The 14,030-nt window shown below is 40.6% G+C and overlaps 1 protein-coding gene across 1 annotated transcript in view; it reads right to left on the reverse strand.

The window, feature by feature from the left end:
- XKR6 (XK related 6) overlaps positions 1-13,763 on the reverse strand; it is a 316,873-nt gene extending 303,110 nt beyond the window's left edge. Inside the window, exon 1 of the mRNA XM_028114213.2 lies at positions 12,994-13,763. Within this exon, the coding sequence (XP_027970014.2) occupies positions 12,994-13,763 (770 nt within the window). The remainder of the gene's footprint in view (positions 1-12,993) is intronic.
- Between the last annotated feature and the right edge of the window lie 267 nt (positions 13,764-14,030).

Here is a 14,030-nt window from a genome sequence, read left to right on the forward strand (position 1 = left end):
AATCCAACTTCATGGCACCCCCATTTGAAACCCTTTAACATGCCTGGCAAATACCATCTCATTAAAAAACTACCTAAAAATTCTGTGGGCCCTAACAGGGAAAAACCACAAATACAGTCCACAAATGCTATAAATATATTCCAACTCTCTATTTTTCCAAATTTACAATGTAATTGCTTTTAACTTCAGCTTTGTTTTAACAACTTTTGTTTAATCTGCAAACAGAGTAATAAATCCTTTGGTTAGCTTCTCTATTCTTCCAATCCAAAGGTACACCATCACCTACTAGGTCTAAGCAAAACCATCTGAAATTGTTTAAACTTTGAAAATATAATTTCCTTTTTAGAAGGCATAATCTTTTCTTTCAGAGTCAACTTTGATGAAAACTGCCTTAAAGGCAAAATGGCAGCATCCTACATAGACAAGGCTCTTTAAGAACTACTATATAGTTGACTACTATTTAGTTGACTACTCCCACTTGCAACAACTCCAACCAAGCAAAATGACAGATTTGGGAGTTTTGCTCATTTTGATCCAAAATCAGAGGATCTAGTCAGGTCTACACCATGCCTGCCCATATACTCTGTGTCCCATCTCTGTCAGCCATTGCCTCCCCTAGGACTTCTGACCCCAAACTTCCCAGTTACAAGGAGCCTGAGTTTTCTCACCACTGCCATAGTGCATTCCTAGATGGAGCCCGAAGGGATGTTATTTAGGTATGTGCAGATTTAGGTGTCCTTGTTCACTGTACTGATATCCTACCAACATGGGGTGACAGAGTAAAATACTATAGGACCCCTTCCTATCCCCTCCCCTAGTTATCCACCCTCTGCCCACAAATCTATCAAGCAAAATGTAGGTAAGTCATTTTTCTTCTCTGCTTCCTTCATTCCTGTCTCTAATGACACCCATTTAATACCTTTCAGGTCACTTCTACCCTTCGTTCACCAGTTTCTTTTTAGGAATCCTATCCTTGGTACTGATTTCAACAAACAGAACATTTCTGAGAATTTGAGACATGAAATTCACTCTGGACTGAATATCAGTCTCCCCAACACCACTCTCACCTCTCACTTCTGAAACACCAGCAGTGATAATTCACGTTAATAATGATCCAGAAGACTTCAAACCTCCAAAGAAGCTTCTGAATCAAAGGAATATTCAATTATATGCCATACAGTTTTAAAGTTAAATATATTTACAACATTCTATATCTTTAGTATATGGCAAATCCAGCTACTATTTGATTAATACACACTTTTACCAACCCATTCCAACTAAGAGTAAGGTCCAATCAGAGACTGTTTAAATACTGGTGTAATCCATTAAAATCATCATCACAGCTTCCTTTATACATTCTACCCCTCTAGTTCTAGTATGCCCGGTGCTTAAGTTTATAACAAGCTTCCCAAGTGATTCTAACAGAAACTCCTTTCCCTTGCAAACTACCACTGCAAACACTGGTAAAAAGCAGCCTATACAACGGCGGTTCTCGTCTCTGTGCACTGCTGGAGGAACCTTGTGAACACAGGGGTTTTTAAAATATAGAGATTCCAAGGCTCTCCCAGACCTACTGGATCATAATCTGTAATGGTGGTACCCAAATATCCAACTCCCAGGTGATTCCAATGCACATCCAAAGTTTAGAAACAACTGCTTTATAACCTTAGGGATCTTAAGAGCTGCTGCTCTCAGTGACCAACAGGTCACCAAGGAACCAACATACGGGTGCAGCATTAGGTGGCACCCGCAAGGATAAAGAGGGGCCAAGAGGGTGTGGCCAACCCTACCTACATAGTCCTCTCTGTAATGTGGAGATCACAGGGATGGAAGGTGCATCTTCCCTGAGAAAGAGATTAGGGGGAAGTACAGAAAATAATTTCCTAAGGAGAAAGACCTAAGGGTACTACTCAGCTGCTCGAATCCCATTAGCAGTTACAATCAACTACCTGCCCACCCCATTCTCTGCAGAGTTTAATACATTAGACTAGAAATCAGAGGTCTCAGAGGACCTTAGCTTTACATCAAGAAGCCCCAGTGGTTCAAGAATATCATTTCTCCATTTTCAATAAGCCAAACAGCAAAGTCCCAAAGTAAAGCGAAGTAATGAGCGAGAACAGACTTCTGATCATTACAAGAGAAGTCAGATGAAGAAAACTGCATATATTTTTGTCATCAGTGAGACCTGCCTTCAAAACCTTTCTCCAGTTAGTTACCAGTAATATCAGATTAACCTCTCCAAACCCATTTCTTCATCTGTAAAATGGGCCAAAAACTCATTAAAATTTAAATGAGACAGTATTTGTAAAACCAGAATTTTCAATAGAGTTTCCTTTCCTCCTTAGTAATTTCTATACCACTCCTCCACCCTCCATTAATTTTAGTCATACATACTAATAGTTTATACATACATCTGTTAGTCCTTACCTCAACTGATTGCTATTACACATGAGAAACACACGGGGCATGCTTTAATTTTGTTCCTCCAAAACTAGCATAATGCTTAAACTGTCTATTGAAAACCCATTGAAAACCCATCAGGGCCCAGATTCATACTAACTTCTTCAGGACGGATTTTTGTTTTCTTTACTCTCAAATACTGATTCCACTAGAGCGATGGCTCTCAAACTTTAAAGAAGATAAGAGGGTTGCCTGGGTGGCTCAGTGGATTAAGCATCTAACTTCAGCTCAGGTCATGATCTCAGAGTCCTGAGATGGAGCCCCGTGATGGCAGGCTCCCTACTCAGCAGGGAGTCTGCTTCTCCCTCTGCCCCTTCCCCTGCTGGTATTCTTGCTGTCACTCTCTCTCTCAAATAAATAAATAAAATCTTTTAGAAAATAAACAAATAAATAAAAATAAAGATGGTAAGAATTACTAGGGAGCTTGTTTAAAATACAAATCCCACCTCACACCAATAATTTCATAATTGATAACAGGCAAGGATTTTCAATGACTAATGCTAGTAGGTAAAGGGTTGCTAGGAGACAGAACACTAACACCTTGCCAAACTATTACCCCACGAATTACTGATTGCAAAGGGGAAAATGTACCTTTATAGGGAAAAATCTGGCAGTCAGGATCTTAACCAGAAGATAAAACTTAGCACCACTAATAGTGCGACAAACCAGGAACATGTGCCTACTGATAGAATGCAAATAAGAAATAGGAAGCAGTATTTGGGGCAAAAATACGTAGCCTGAATAAAACCAAGCACCTAGATGCACCTTCAAGTTTACCCAGACAACACACATAAGTCAGACAACACTTGAAAAAAAAACAATTAAGCAATCTAAAATATGGAACATACGAGAACTGGCCTAGACTCTGCAAAAGTCAATGTCATGAGGGGAAAAAAAAAAAAATTAAGAGAATTGTTCTAGAGTCACAGAAACAAAAGCAATGTGTGAATTTTTATTAAATCCCTGTTAGAGGGGAGAAAACCTATAAAAAAATTGTTTTGGGGACAAATAGGCAAATGTGAATATGAAGCAGCTATTACATGATTTTATAACATTATGGAATAATTACTGAATTATTGTTAATTTTCTTAGATGGCATAATGGCATTACAGCTATGTAAAATTATTCTAATTATTTAGTATTTGAAATATAGAGAGGTGCAATCTCATAACATGTTACATACACAAACACATGCCGACAAAAATATCTATGTTACTGAAACCAGGTAGATGGTAACAGGTGTTCAATACACTATCCTTTCTATTTCTCTGTATGCTTAAAAGTTTCCATAATGAAGACAAGAAAAAATACACATTCCCTGGCCCAACTCCCTAAGACTCTAATTCCTTAAACATGTAGTGTAGTAAGCCCACAAATCTGCATTTTAACTAGCCCTGGGCCTATCCTAAAATACAAGATGTTCTCTGACCACTCTAAGAAACACAGTTGAAGAACAAAGTAAGAGTCTGTCTGCTGTCTGGGAGGGCTTGGGTTAATTCTCTGCCAGCTCTATTTTATTGGCAGGCTTCCCAAGCCATGAATTTGGGATCTTCCTCACCTTTGCCATCTTTCTTCATGTGTCCAGTATATTTAAGGTGGACTGAAAAGGGGGCATAATGGTTAAAAGAGGAAGTTTCTATTTCATGTACCTATGATTCCTTGAGAGCATCTCCCCAAGGTAAACAATAATAATCAACTCTACTTCCCTTCCAGGAGTGCTGTAAAGAAAACTTGCTTATCTTTCTGTGAACTGAATATTCAAATTTCTTCCTAGAAATGGGTAATGAGCATATAGTCCATGCTCTATAAATTGATAACCAAAATAAAACAGAAATAGCATCCTCGCCATTAAAAAAAAAAAAATTGCACTCAAAAGTTTTGATTATAACAAACTAAAAAGCTTTTGTACAAAGAGGACTACATCAAACTAAAAGGCTTTTACATAGCAATGGAAACCACCAACAAAATGAAAAGGCAATAAGAGAAGATAGTCAGAAATGATATAGTCAATAAGGGGCTAACATCTAAAATATATAAAGAACTCCTACAACTTAATATTTAAAAAGATAAACAAACACTCCAATTAAAAAATAGAGGCCCTGAATAGACATTTTTCCAAAGACACACAGATGGCCAACAGGCACAGGAAAAGATGAGCAATTTCACTAATCATCAGGGAAATGCAAATTAAAACCACAATGAGATATCACCTCACGCCTGTTAGAATGGTTATTATCAAAAAGACAAGAAAAAACAAGTGTTGGTGAGGATGTGGAGAAAAGGGAACCCACATGCACTGTTGGTAGGAATGTAAATTGGTGCAGCTACTGTGGAAAACAGTATAGAGGTTCCCCCAAAGAATTAAAAACAGAAAAAAAAATTAAAAACAATTACCATATAATCCAGCAATTCCAGTTCTAGGTATGCATCCAAAGAAAACAAAAACACTACGAAACAAAAACATCTTGAAAAGACATATACATCCCTATGTTCATGAAAGGATTATTTATAATAGCCAAGATATGGAAGCAACCTAAGTATCCATCAATAGATGAATGGATAGACAAGATGTGGTGTACTACCCAGCCATAAAAAATGAAATCTTGCCATTTGTGACAACATGGATGGACCCTAAGGTATTATGCTAAGGAAATAAGTCAATGATTTCACTTATATATGTGGAAAGTAAAAAACAAAACAGAAAAAGGGTCAGATACAGAGAACAGAGATGGATAATATAGGTGAAGGGGATTAAGAGCACAATCTTACAGTTATAAATACATGTGACACAGAAATGTAATGTACAGCAGAGATATCAAATTATTCTGTTGTATACCTGAAATTAATGAAACATTATATGTCAATTATTCCTTGATAAAAAAGTTATTTTAAAAACTGGTATTTTGAAATAAAAGTGATATATACGAAACTTTGTTATCAATATGCAAAATACCTTAGGATATAGTGGTTTGTTTTAAGATGTGTTAAAATAATGTAATATGCCAAGATCTACCCACATTAAACACAAAGAAAAATCTAAAGTTGAATCTTAAGTAGAAATGTATCAATGTCATTGTAACAATATTCAGTGAGACCTCCAAGCAAAACCCAGAAATACATCTGGGGGGTGCCTGGGTGGCTCAGTCGGTTAAGTGACTGCCTTCAGCTCAGGTCATGATCCCAGGGTCCTGGGATTGAGCCCCACATCGGGTTCCCTGCTCAGTGGGAAGCCTGCTTCTCCCTCTCCCAGTCACCCTGCTTGTGTTCCCTCTCTCGCTGTCTCTCTCTCTCTCTCTATTAAATAAATAAAAATGTTTAAAAAAACAGAAAGATAGAAAGAAAGAAATACATCTGGAACCAAAAAAGTACCTATACCTTAATCTAAGAAAAACAAAAACAAAATTCACTTAGAATTATTTCCTAAAACAGCTCACAACTGACATGGAAGCGATCATCAAAAAAAAAAAAAAAAAAAAATTACAAACACTAGTTTTTCGAAGTTAGAGAATACATACCAAATAATAAATTGCAGATGGTGATTTTGAGGTTCCTCCCCAGTAAAGAAATTAATCTTAGTAAGCAATTCAGAATACCTCCAAAATATATAACTTAGATATATGCATTGCTTTAGCTTAATCTAACAGTAAAAAATTTAAAACAGATGATTACAAAGAATGAACATTTTAAAAAGACTAATTTTAGCTGAAATTGTAAATTCACAAAATCAGCTAATAAACCAGTACAACACATTTCTCAGAAAGTCTAAACTTCAATAAATTTTAACATTAACTACAGAAAGACATAAAATGCCTCTACAGGTAGCAAAGTTATTGAAAATAATGTGTTTAGTACATCAAAATAACACATGGTAAAATTTCAAAGCAGTTCCTGGGAAATCTATACATTTTAAAATATTTTATTTGTTCTAACTAGAGCATGAAATTTTTTCTTTAAAACTTCAGAGTGCTAATAGATATGCTATAGAGCATAATAAACTTTTCAAAATTGAAGAGACCTTAAAGATCACTACCTTCAACTCCTCATTTGATAAATATGAGAAAATTAAGGCCAAAGATTTTTTTTGTAACTTGCAGAATGATAAACTATGATTTCTTAACTCCAGTGTTCCCTTTATACCATGCTACATATGTCTTGTCCTTTAAAAAAAAAAATCTCCAATAACAATAAATAGTGGGTTGTCTTTAATCAAATGTCAAAAGTCACTGAACTTTTTAAAATGAGGCTACATATTCATGACCTTTTTTAAATTTTAACTTTTCGAGACAAATAAGAAATCCAGAATTCTAACTAGAAGAAAACAGGTAAATAGAATTCTAACTAGAAGAAAGTAGGTAAATAGAACATCAAGGGCAGTAAGTGTTAGCCATAAACTTGTTTGCAGAGAACACTGTAAAGCAACCAGCTCAGGGTGAAAATGGCAACGACATGTAAGACACAGTTTGCAATGGTCCAGAATTTATCAGTTACATAAGCCTAACTTTAGATAAAGTTTGGAAAATCAAAGCAAATAATGTTAAAAGACAGAAATGAACTGCTTGTAACTTCTGACATGTGCCTACCAGATTTCCAGAATGCTAGACTTCTCTCATACAGAGTCTGATGCTTTGTTTCTGGATCATTCTGGAAATCCTATCCTTCATCACTAGTTGTAATGTTACTCAAAGCCTGCCATTTTTTTCATCACCTTCCCTTGAAAACTCACCATAAATGTCAAGTATTACTGTTTCTAATCTCTCAAAAATGAGAAATACTCTTCAGAGATGGCTCTCTTCATAGTCACTCTCCTTTAGGAAGTGGTTCTTTATCTAAATATGTAACTCCTCCCCTCATCATGTATTTCTATGATTTTTCAGGTGGTGGTGGGAAGGGGAAAGGATGACTAGATGAGACAACTTTATGCTGTTATAGCTGTCCTTTTTTTTTTCTTTGATGGAATCAAAGGGGCTTGCCCACTGCAAAATTATAAAATTATTATTCTACATTTTCCTTTAGGTTTAATACCTTCTGTTTACATCTTTAATTCTTTTAGAAGTGTTGTTTATATAACGTAGAGATCAATTCTTCCCCCATGTGGGTAGTCGTTTGCCCCAGTATCATTTGTTAAGTAACCCCTCTTCCACTCATGGATTAGAAATGCTTTATTATCTATCTGCTTAATTCCCACAAACCTGTTTATTTACTTCAGTCTTTATTCTGCTTCACTACCTATATGCCTAATTCCTCTGCCAGCCACACATTGTTCTAATTACTGACACTACAGCACATTCATTTTCTGATTTTTTCTGGTCTCAACATTTTTCAACAAGTTTTTTTGATTACACGAAAACATTTACCTTTCTCAGATCAATTTTTCTTAAGTTTACCCTCAAAAAAACCCCACTGAGTTTCTTTTGAACCAGAATGCCATTACACTTACAGATAAAATTTTAAAAATTATTTTTAAAATATTGAGATGCCATCTAGTAATAAGCAGATATATAAAGCCACCTACACACACACACACACACACACACACACGCGCACAAATACATGTATACAATCTTCATCTTCACTGTGACTGGTACTCTGGCCCCAGACAAATGAAATTTCCTTACTTCTAAGATAACATTTCCATTCCTAAATCACAAAATCTTAGAGCTAGAAGATTATAGATCACTTAGTCCAACACCTCTTGTAAGCCCAGTTACGTTTACCTCAAGCCTACTCGAGAATCATTTCAAAATTAAAATGAATATACCTTTTACATGAAACATAATCATAAAGTACTACTTGGATCACACACAAGGCAAAGAAGTGGGCTACATTTACTGAAGACTGCTTTCAATTTAGGAATCCTTTTAGAATAAGATCCATACTCAGCTCAAGGAAAAAAACAGAGTATCACAAGTACATACACTTGCAACAGCTCCAAATACTGTTTCAGACACTCATGTTTCCAAAGTAAGTCTTTTTTGTTACAGTGTGTCCAGGAACCAAACTTAATAGTACATCATTCCATTCCCAATTGTTCCATCATATTTATTAGGAACACAAATTCAACAACAATCTCCAATGGAATAAACTGAAACAATTCTAAAAGTGTTTCTCAAGCCTGGCTGCCCATGTAATCACCTGTGGAGCTTCTAAAAATAAGCTTGCGTGGGTCCCACCCTGGGACCTTCAGTATGTTCTTTTTCTTTTTTAAAGCTATAGTAGGTTCTATTCTCAGCCAAAGTTAAGAACCACTATTCCAAAAGATTCAGCCCTTAATATGTCTAGTATCCCTATATATGGGGGGGGGGGGGAGGTGAAGAAGGAGTAATGATAAAGCATCTTCACCAGCCTAGCAACATTTGCTGCTGATTCACAGAGCTCTGTCCCTACATTATGCCAGTCTTAAAGCAGAAAAAATGGGGGGGGGGGGCTGGGTGGCACAGTCATTTAACCATCTGACTCTTGGTTTTGGCTCAAGTAATGATCTCAGGGTTGTGAGATCGGGCCCTGTGTAGGGCTCCATGCTCAGTGAGGAGTTTACTAAAGTTTCTCTCTCCCTCTCCCTCTGCCCCTCCTGGTGCTCCCTCCCTTCCCATTCCCCCCCAAAACAAACAAATAAATAAATCTTTTTTTTTTTAAAGATTTTATTTATTTATTTATTTGAGAGAGAGAGAATGAGAGATAGAGAGCACGAGAGGGAAGAGGGTCAGAGGGAGAAGCAGACTCCCTGCCGAGCAGGGAGCCCGATGCGGGACTCGATCCCGGGACTCCAGGATCATGACCTGAGCCGAAGGCAGTCGCTTAACCAACTGAGCCACCCAGGCGCCCCACAAATAAATAAATCTTGAAGAAAATAAAAAATTGGGAAAAACAAAGTTTTTGACTGTTCATAGATGTGATGGGGCCATTATGATATGTGAAATGCCTTTTTCTTTCTTCTCCCTTGAAGGCAACCCTCCACCCCACATCTCCCAAGAGAAAGGGTGGCAGATGTTCACTTTAAAAATAGCTAATACTATTAGAATTTTACATAAATTCCTCTTTCACTTTGTGAAATAGAAGGGTATAAACACACTCATAAAAATAAATAAGAGAGATTAATGATCTGGCTGGGACATCATGACATGAGATGAAATTTCGGTCAAAGAACTGTTGCTTCACGACTGCAGGGAAGTGCCAACACACTCACCACCCTCTGAAGGTAGCATAGAAGCAAAGAAAGGCCAGTACACTGAAGGAAAAAACTTAAAAACAGTGCAAATATACAAACCAAATCAAACTGTTTCTAAGGTCTAACCCTCCAAGAAAATGATCACACTTTCTAATAACAACACTTTCACTAAACTGAAGCCCAGTGTGACTCATATTCCTGTTATGAGTGACTCATATATATATATATACCTTCTAAACCTGGGAAAAGCACCTGAAAAATAGAGTACATAAAGCTACACCGTAAGCTACAGCTAAGTAATTAGTGAGGGTCAAGCATGCATTAAACAGACCTTAATCACACACTAATACGCTGCAAAAGGAGGGTCATGAAACCAAATCATCCTACAGACAACTATTCTTCCATGCTCCAATTCTGGCCTAGCCAAAAATATTTTCTTATATTCTGTAAACTCATTTGGTGAAACAGCTATCAAATATGCTCCATCCTGACAGGAAAGGCATCACACAGAGAAGTTTACCACCTTACTATCAAGAAAAACTAAATTCTCTTAGATGAGCACTGGGACTTGTCCAAGCAAGAGTCAGAAATTTTACGTTAAAAAAAAAAAAAGGCATGTGAAGAGACAGGTATTTGTGGTTTAGTGCAATCAGGTTTAACAAAATACAACTTTCCCAGTATCTTTTCTTAGAAATGTGGCCCAAATCAATGATATAATTCCTAGGCCTTAACCTTTCTTTCACATGACCACATAAAATAGCAAAATTTAAGTAGCAAATATAATTAAGGGAACTGTAACCCCCAAAAATCTGCAGTAAAAACTGAGATGATGTACAGTTATAAACACTGATAAGTAACTATTTGCCAAGAAATTCAAACAAAAACAAAGATAAAAATCTTTCTTTAAAGCACTTCATATGAATGATCTGCATGTAAGCCACATGCCTAGCAGGTAGTAAAGAGAAGACCCTGCTCCTGGAATATTTCAAGCAAAAGCAGCTTTCTGAAAAAAACTGACATAAATAATTCCTTCCTTAGCAAATATTTCTTTTGAAGTATAGCTATGTTGGAATAACTTAACTGAATTCAGATACCTCTGAATACTTCATACTTTCAAAACTTTATGAAATATTTAGACATATATTCTAATCTTGAAAAAAAAATTTAAACATAGTAAAATCACAGGCATCTTTTTAAAATATTTGTATGCCACTACAAATCTTGACAGTTCAATGAATATCTGGGAAACAAATATACTACCCTATTTTAAACAACTATAAAACCTAAATTTACACTTAAAATGTGCTTTTCAGTTTGTTCCAAAATCTGGACTTCTTACTTTGCCCAAATACAACTGAGATCAGCGGGGGGGAATTGTTCTGCCTACAAAATTTGTGAAACTGAACTCCATTTCATTATGTCCAAAAAGCTTACTGCTAATAAATATCTAGGATGGATTACATTAGAAACCATTCTCTCAGGAACTTTAACCTGACACCAAGATTCTGACTGCCTACACTTAGAGGAGTCGGAAGACAGGGAGAGATAGACTTTAGGTTGTTTAGAAGAAATGTAGTTACTAAATATATGCTGTTAAATTTTACTAGTATTTCAAAATCTTTCTCTTCCCCATTCTTCTTGTCCCTCTCCCCCTTCATTCTTTTGCATCTTACCAACCTGCAAGAGACCAAAAAAAGTATCCCCAGTATCAAACACACTACCTCTGATTCAATATGGATTTGGGTGTTAAGGGATGTTTTTAGATTTAAGATTTCAAATTCAAAACATGTTTCAAAATTTTACTTGACCCCAAGCTACACTCACAATTGCCAAAAGTTAATCTTTTTTTTTTCCTATTTTATCCCCTTACCCCCTTCTTATAAACTTATCAGCAGGAAACCAATTATTTGCAGACAAATAAGCTGGGGGGGGGGGGGGAGCTGCTTGGTTCAATCTAGGAAGACCAATAAACAAGCCTGGGAGCACCAGGAAAATCAAGAACCACTCACTCATCCCCCATCCTTAATCTGCATATAAATTCTACAGGACAAAGTTCTTGCACTCACTCTCATGATTTGACTTAATTCAACCGCCTGCTTTCTAAACGTTTTTATTTAAAACTGTGAAGAGAGATTTGGACAAACAATTCAAAAGACAATGAACTTTTACCTCAGTTAACCTAAGTACATCTCGGTTAACTGAAATACAGAGAACTAAAATCTCCTACCAGGTGCAGAACTCTGGGCAGTCCAGGCAAAATGTCTTCTCACAGAAGCGATGTACCTGAAGAGCTCTGTGTAATTTATCTTCAGTTAAGATTTGTTTCTCTTGCAAATGTTTACCTACAAACTCAGTTTCCAGAACACACTCAAGCTGATTTAAGTTGGAGGGCACAGATTTACCGAGATTTTAAGGGGATCATTTCCTTGGCTTAGCCAGTTAAGGTTAGTAGCCAAAAGAACATCTGCAAGTGGTTTTTGAGGGACTCACCAGGCACAGGGGAAATTTACAAAAGAGAAAAGGGCCGCAGGGCCAAGCTTGGGCTTGTGTAAACATAGATCACCTAGCGCTGGCCTGGCTACCGAAAACAATGTTCCTCCAGAATAGGTGTCCAGGTGGCTGACTTGCCGGAGGTGAGAGTTAAAAACAAACGCTTACACCCACCAGACCCTACATTATTTTACCTGTCACCAAGAAAAGGGCACGTCTAATCCAGAAAAAAAAGAGAAGGAAAAAAAAGTCGTTTTCCCTTCAAGAAGGGCAGCGGTTTGGAGTCATTTGCAGGGGATGGGATTGCAGGAAGGGGGGGAGGGGGCGTGGAATAAAGGAGCGCTCAAAGGAGAGGCAGGGCCCCACACAGGCCACTGCGGAGAGAAGACGGGGGAAGAGGGGAAGATGTCTCACCGGGGGACAAAACCGAGTGCAAACCCGGCTGGAAGAAGGAAGGTTCCCCCCAGGAGACGAGCTGGGGTGCAGATAAAAAGCGCTAACGGCTGGTTACCTTGGGACACAGGGGAAAGGGACAACGGGAATACAAAGGTCTACAGAGATGTGAGGAAAGGAAAGGATGAGGCAGGGTCTCGGGTAAGTGCGGACCCGGGAAGAAGACAGACAAACAGCGGGGCTGGGGCCTCCCAGGGCCAAAAGGCGTGGCCAGGGATCCAGATCAAAACGATGGTCTTTTTGAGACGCCAGGGGAAGTGCGCGGCAAACCCCTCCTTCAAGACCCCGGGCCAGACCCGTCCGAGGGGCCCAACTGCGAGGCACCTCGAGGCCGGAACGCGCTCGGAGGGCTCTGGTCTCGCCCGCGGGGCCCTCCGCAGGGCCGGCTGCCCAGACCCCCGCCCCCACCCCCGCAGTGCTCTTACCTCCACACCTGCCCCATCTGCAGCAGGTGGATGACCGACTGCCAGATCCACACGGAGAGGCGGCACAGGCGCTGCGCCCCCGGCGTGGCCGAGCCCCCCACGCCCGGGCCGCCGCGGGCCGCGCCGTGGCCATAGCCGGCCCCCATCATGGGGGGGCCCCGGCTGCTGAGCCCCTCCACGGCGCCCAGCCCGCCGCCCGTGTAGTCCTGCACGAACCAGCGGAAGCTCAGGCTCTGCACCAGCAGCGACGGCACCAGCACGAAGAAGAGGGTCAGCCCGAAGAAGCCGTAGTCCCCCTTGCGGTAGTAGTCGAGGGCCAGCCACAGGTCGGTGCCCACGTCCCCGAAGAAGACCAGCAGCGCCAGCACGATCCACAGGCAGTCGAGCCACGGCCGCTCCACCTGCGGCGGCGGCGGTTGCGGTCGAGTGGCAGGCGTCGGGTGGTCGTGGTCTGCGCCGGCGGCCGCGGGCGGCTGCAGCGGCTGGTCCCCCCCGTCGGCGGCGGCGGCGGCGGCGCTGCGGCGCGGCTTCTTGCCCAGGAGGGAGCGCAGGCAGGCGGAGCGGCAGCCCCAGTAGCACGAGGAGGTGTTGCAGCAGTGGCAGATGTGCAGCGAGCTGCTCTCGCCGGGCTCGCTGCCGTCGCCGCCGCCGCCGCAGCCGCCTCCCCCGGGCTCCCCGTCCTCCTCGCCGCCGCTGCCCACCGCCTCGTCCAGGTTGTGCAGCTGGGCGAAGCCCACCCCCACGCCACCGCCATCGGATTTCGCCGCCATCTTGACTCTCTTCCCAGCTCCGGAGGTTGGGGGGGGAGGGACGGGTGGGGGGGGGAAGAAGGCAGGGAACGGGGAGGGGGGGGAAACGAATGGAGAGGAAGGGGGGCGGGGAGGAAGCGGGGGAGCAAACGAACGAGGGGGGAGTGGGCCAGGGAACCCCCTCCGCTTCCGGGTAGTTGGCGTCACTTCCGGGCGAGCCCCCCAATCGCACGGCGCCCGCAGCTCCCCAGCCCTACCCTCCCGGCCAAGATGGCCGCCCTCCTGTGC

The sequence above is a fragment of the Eumetopias jubatus genome, unplaced genomic scaffold (assembly GCF_037043125.1).
Source record: "Eumetopias jubatus isolate StellerSeaLion01/CBP00866 unplaced genomic scaffold, mEumJub1_p1.0 scaffold_2, whole genome shotgun sequence".
Taxonomy (NCBI): domain Eukaryota; kingdom Metazoa; phylum Chordata; class Mammalia; order Carnivora; family Otariidae; genus Eumetopias; species Eumetopias jubatus.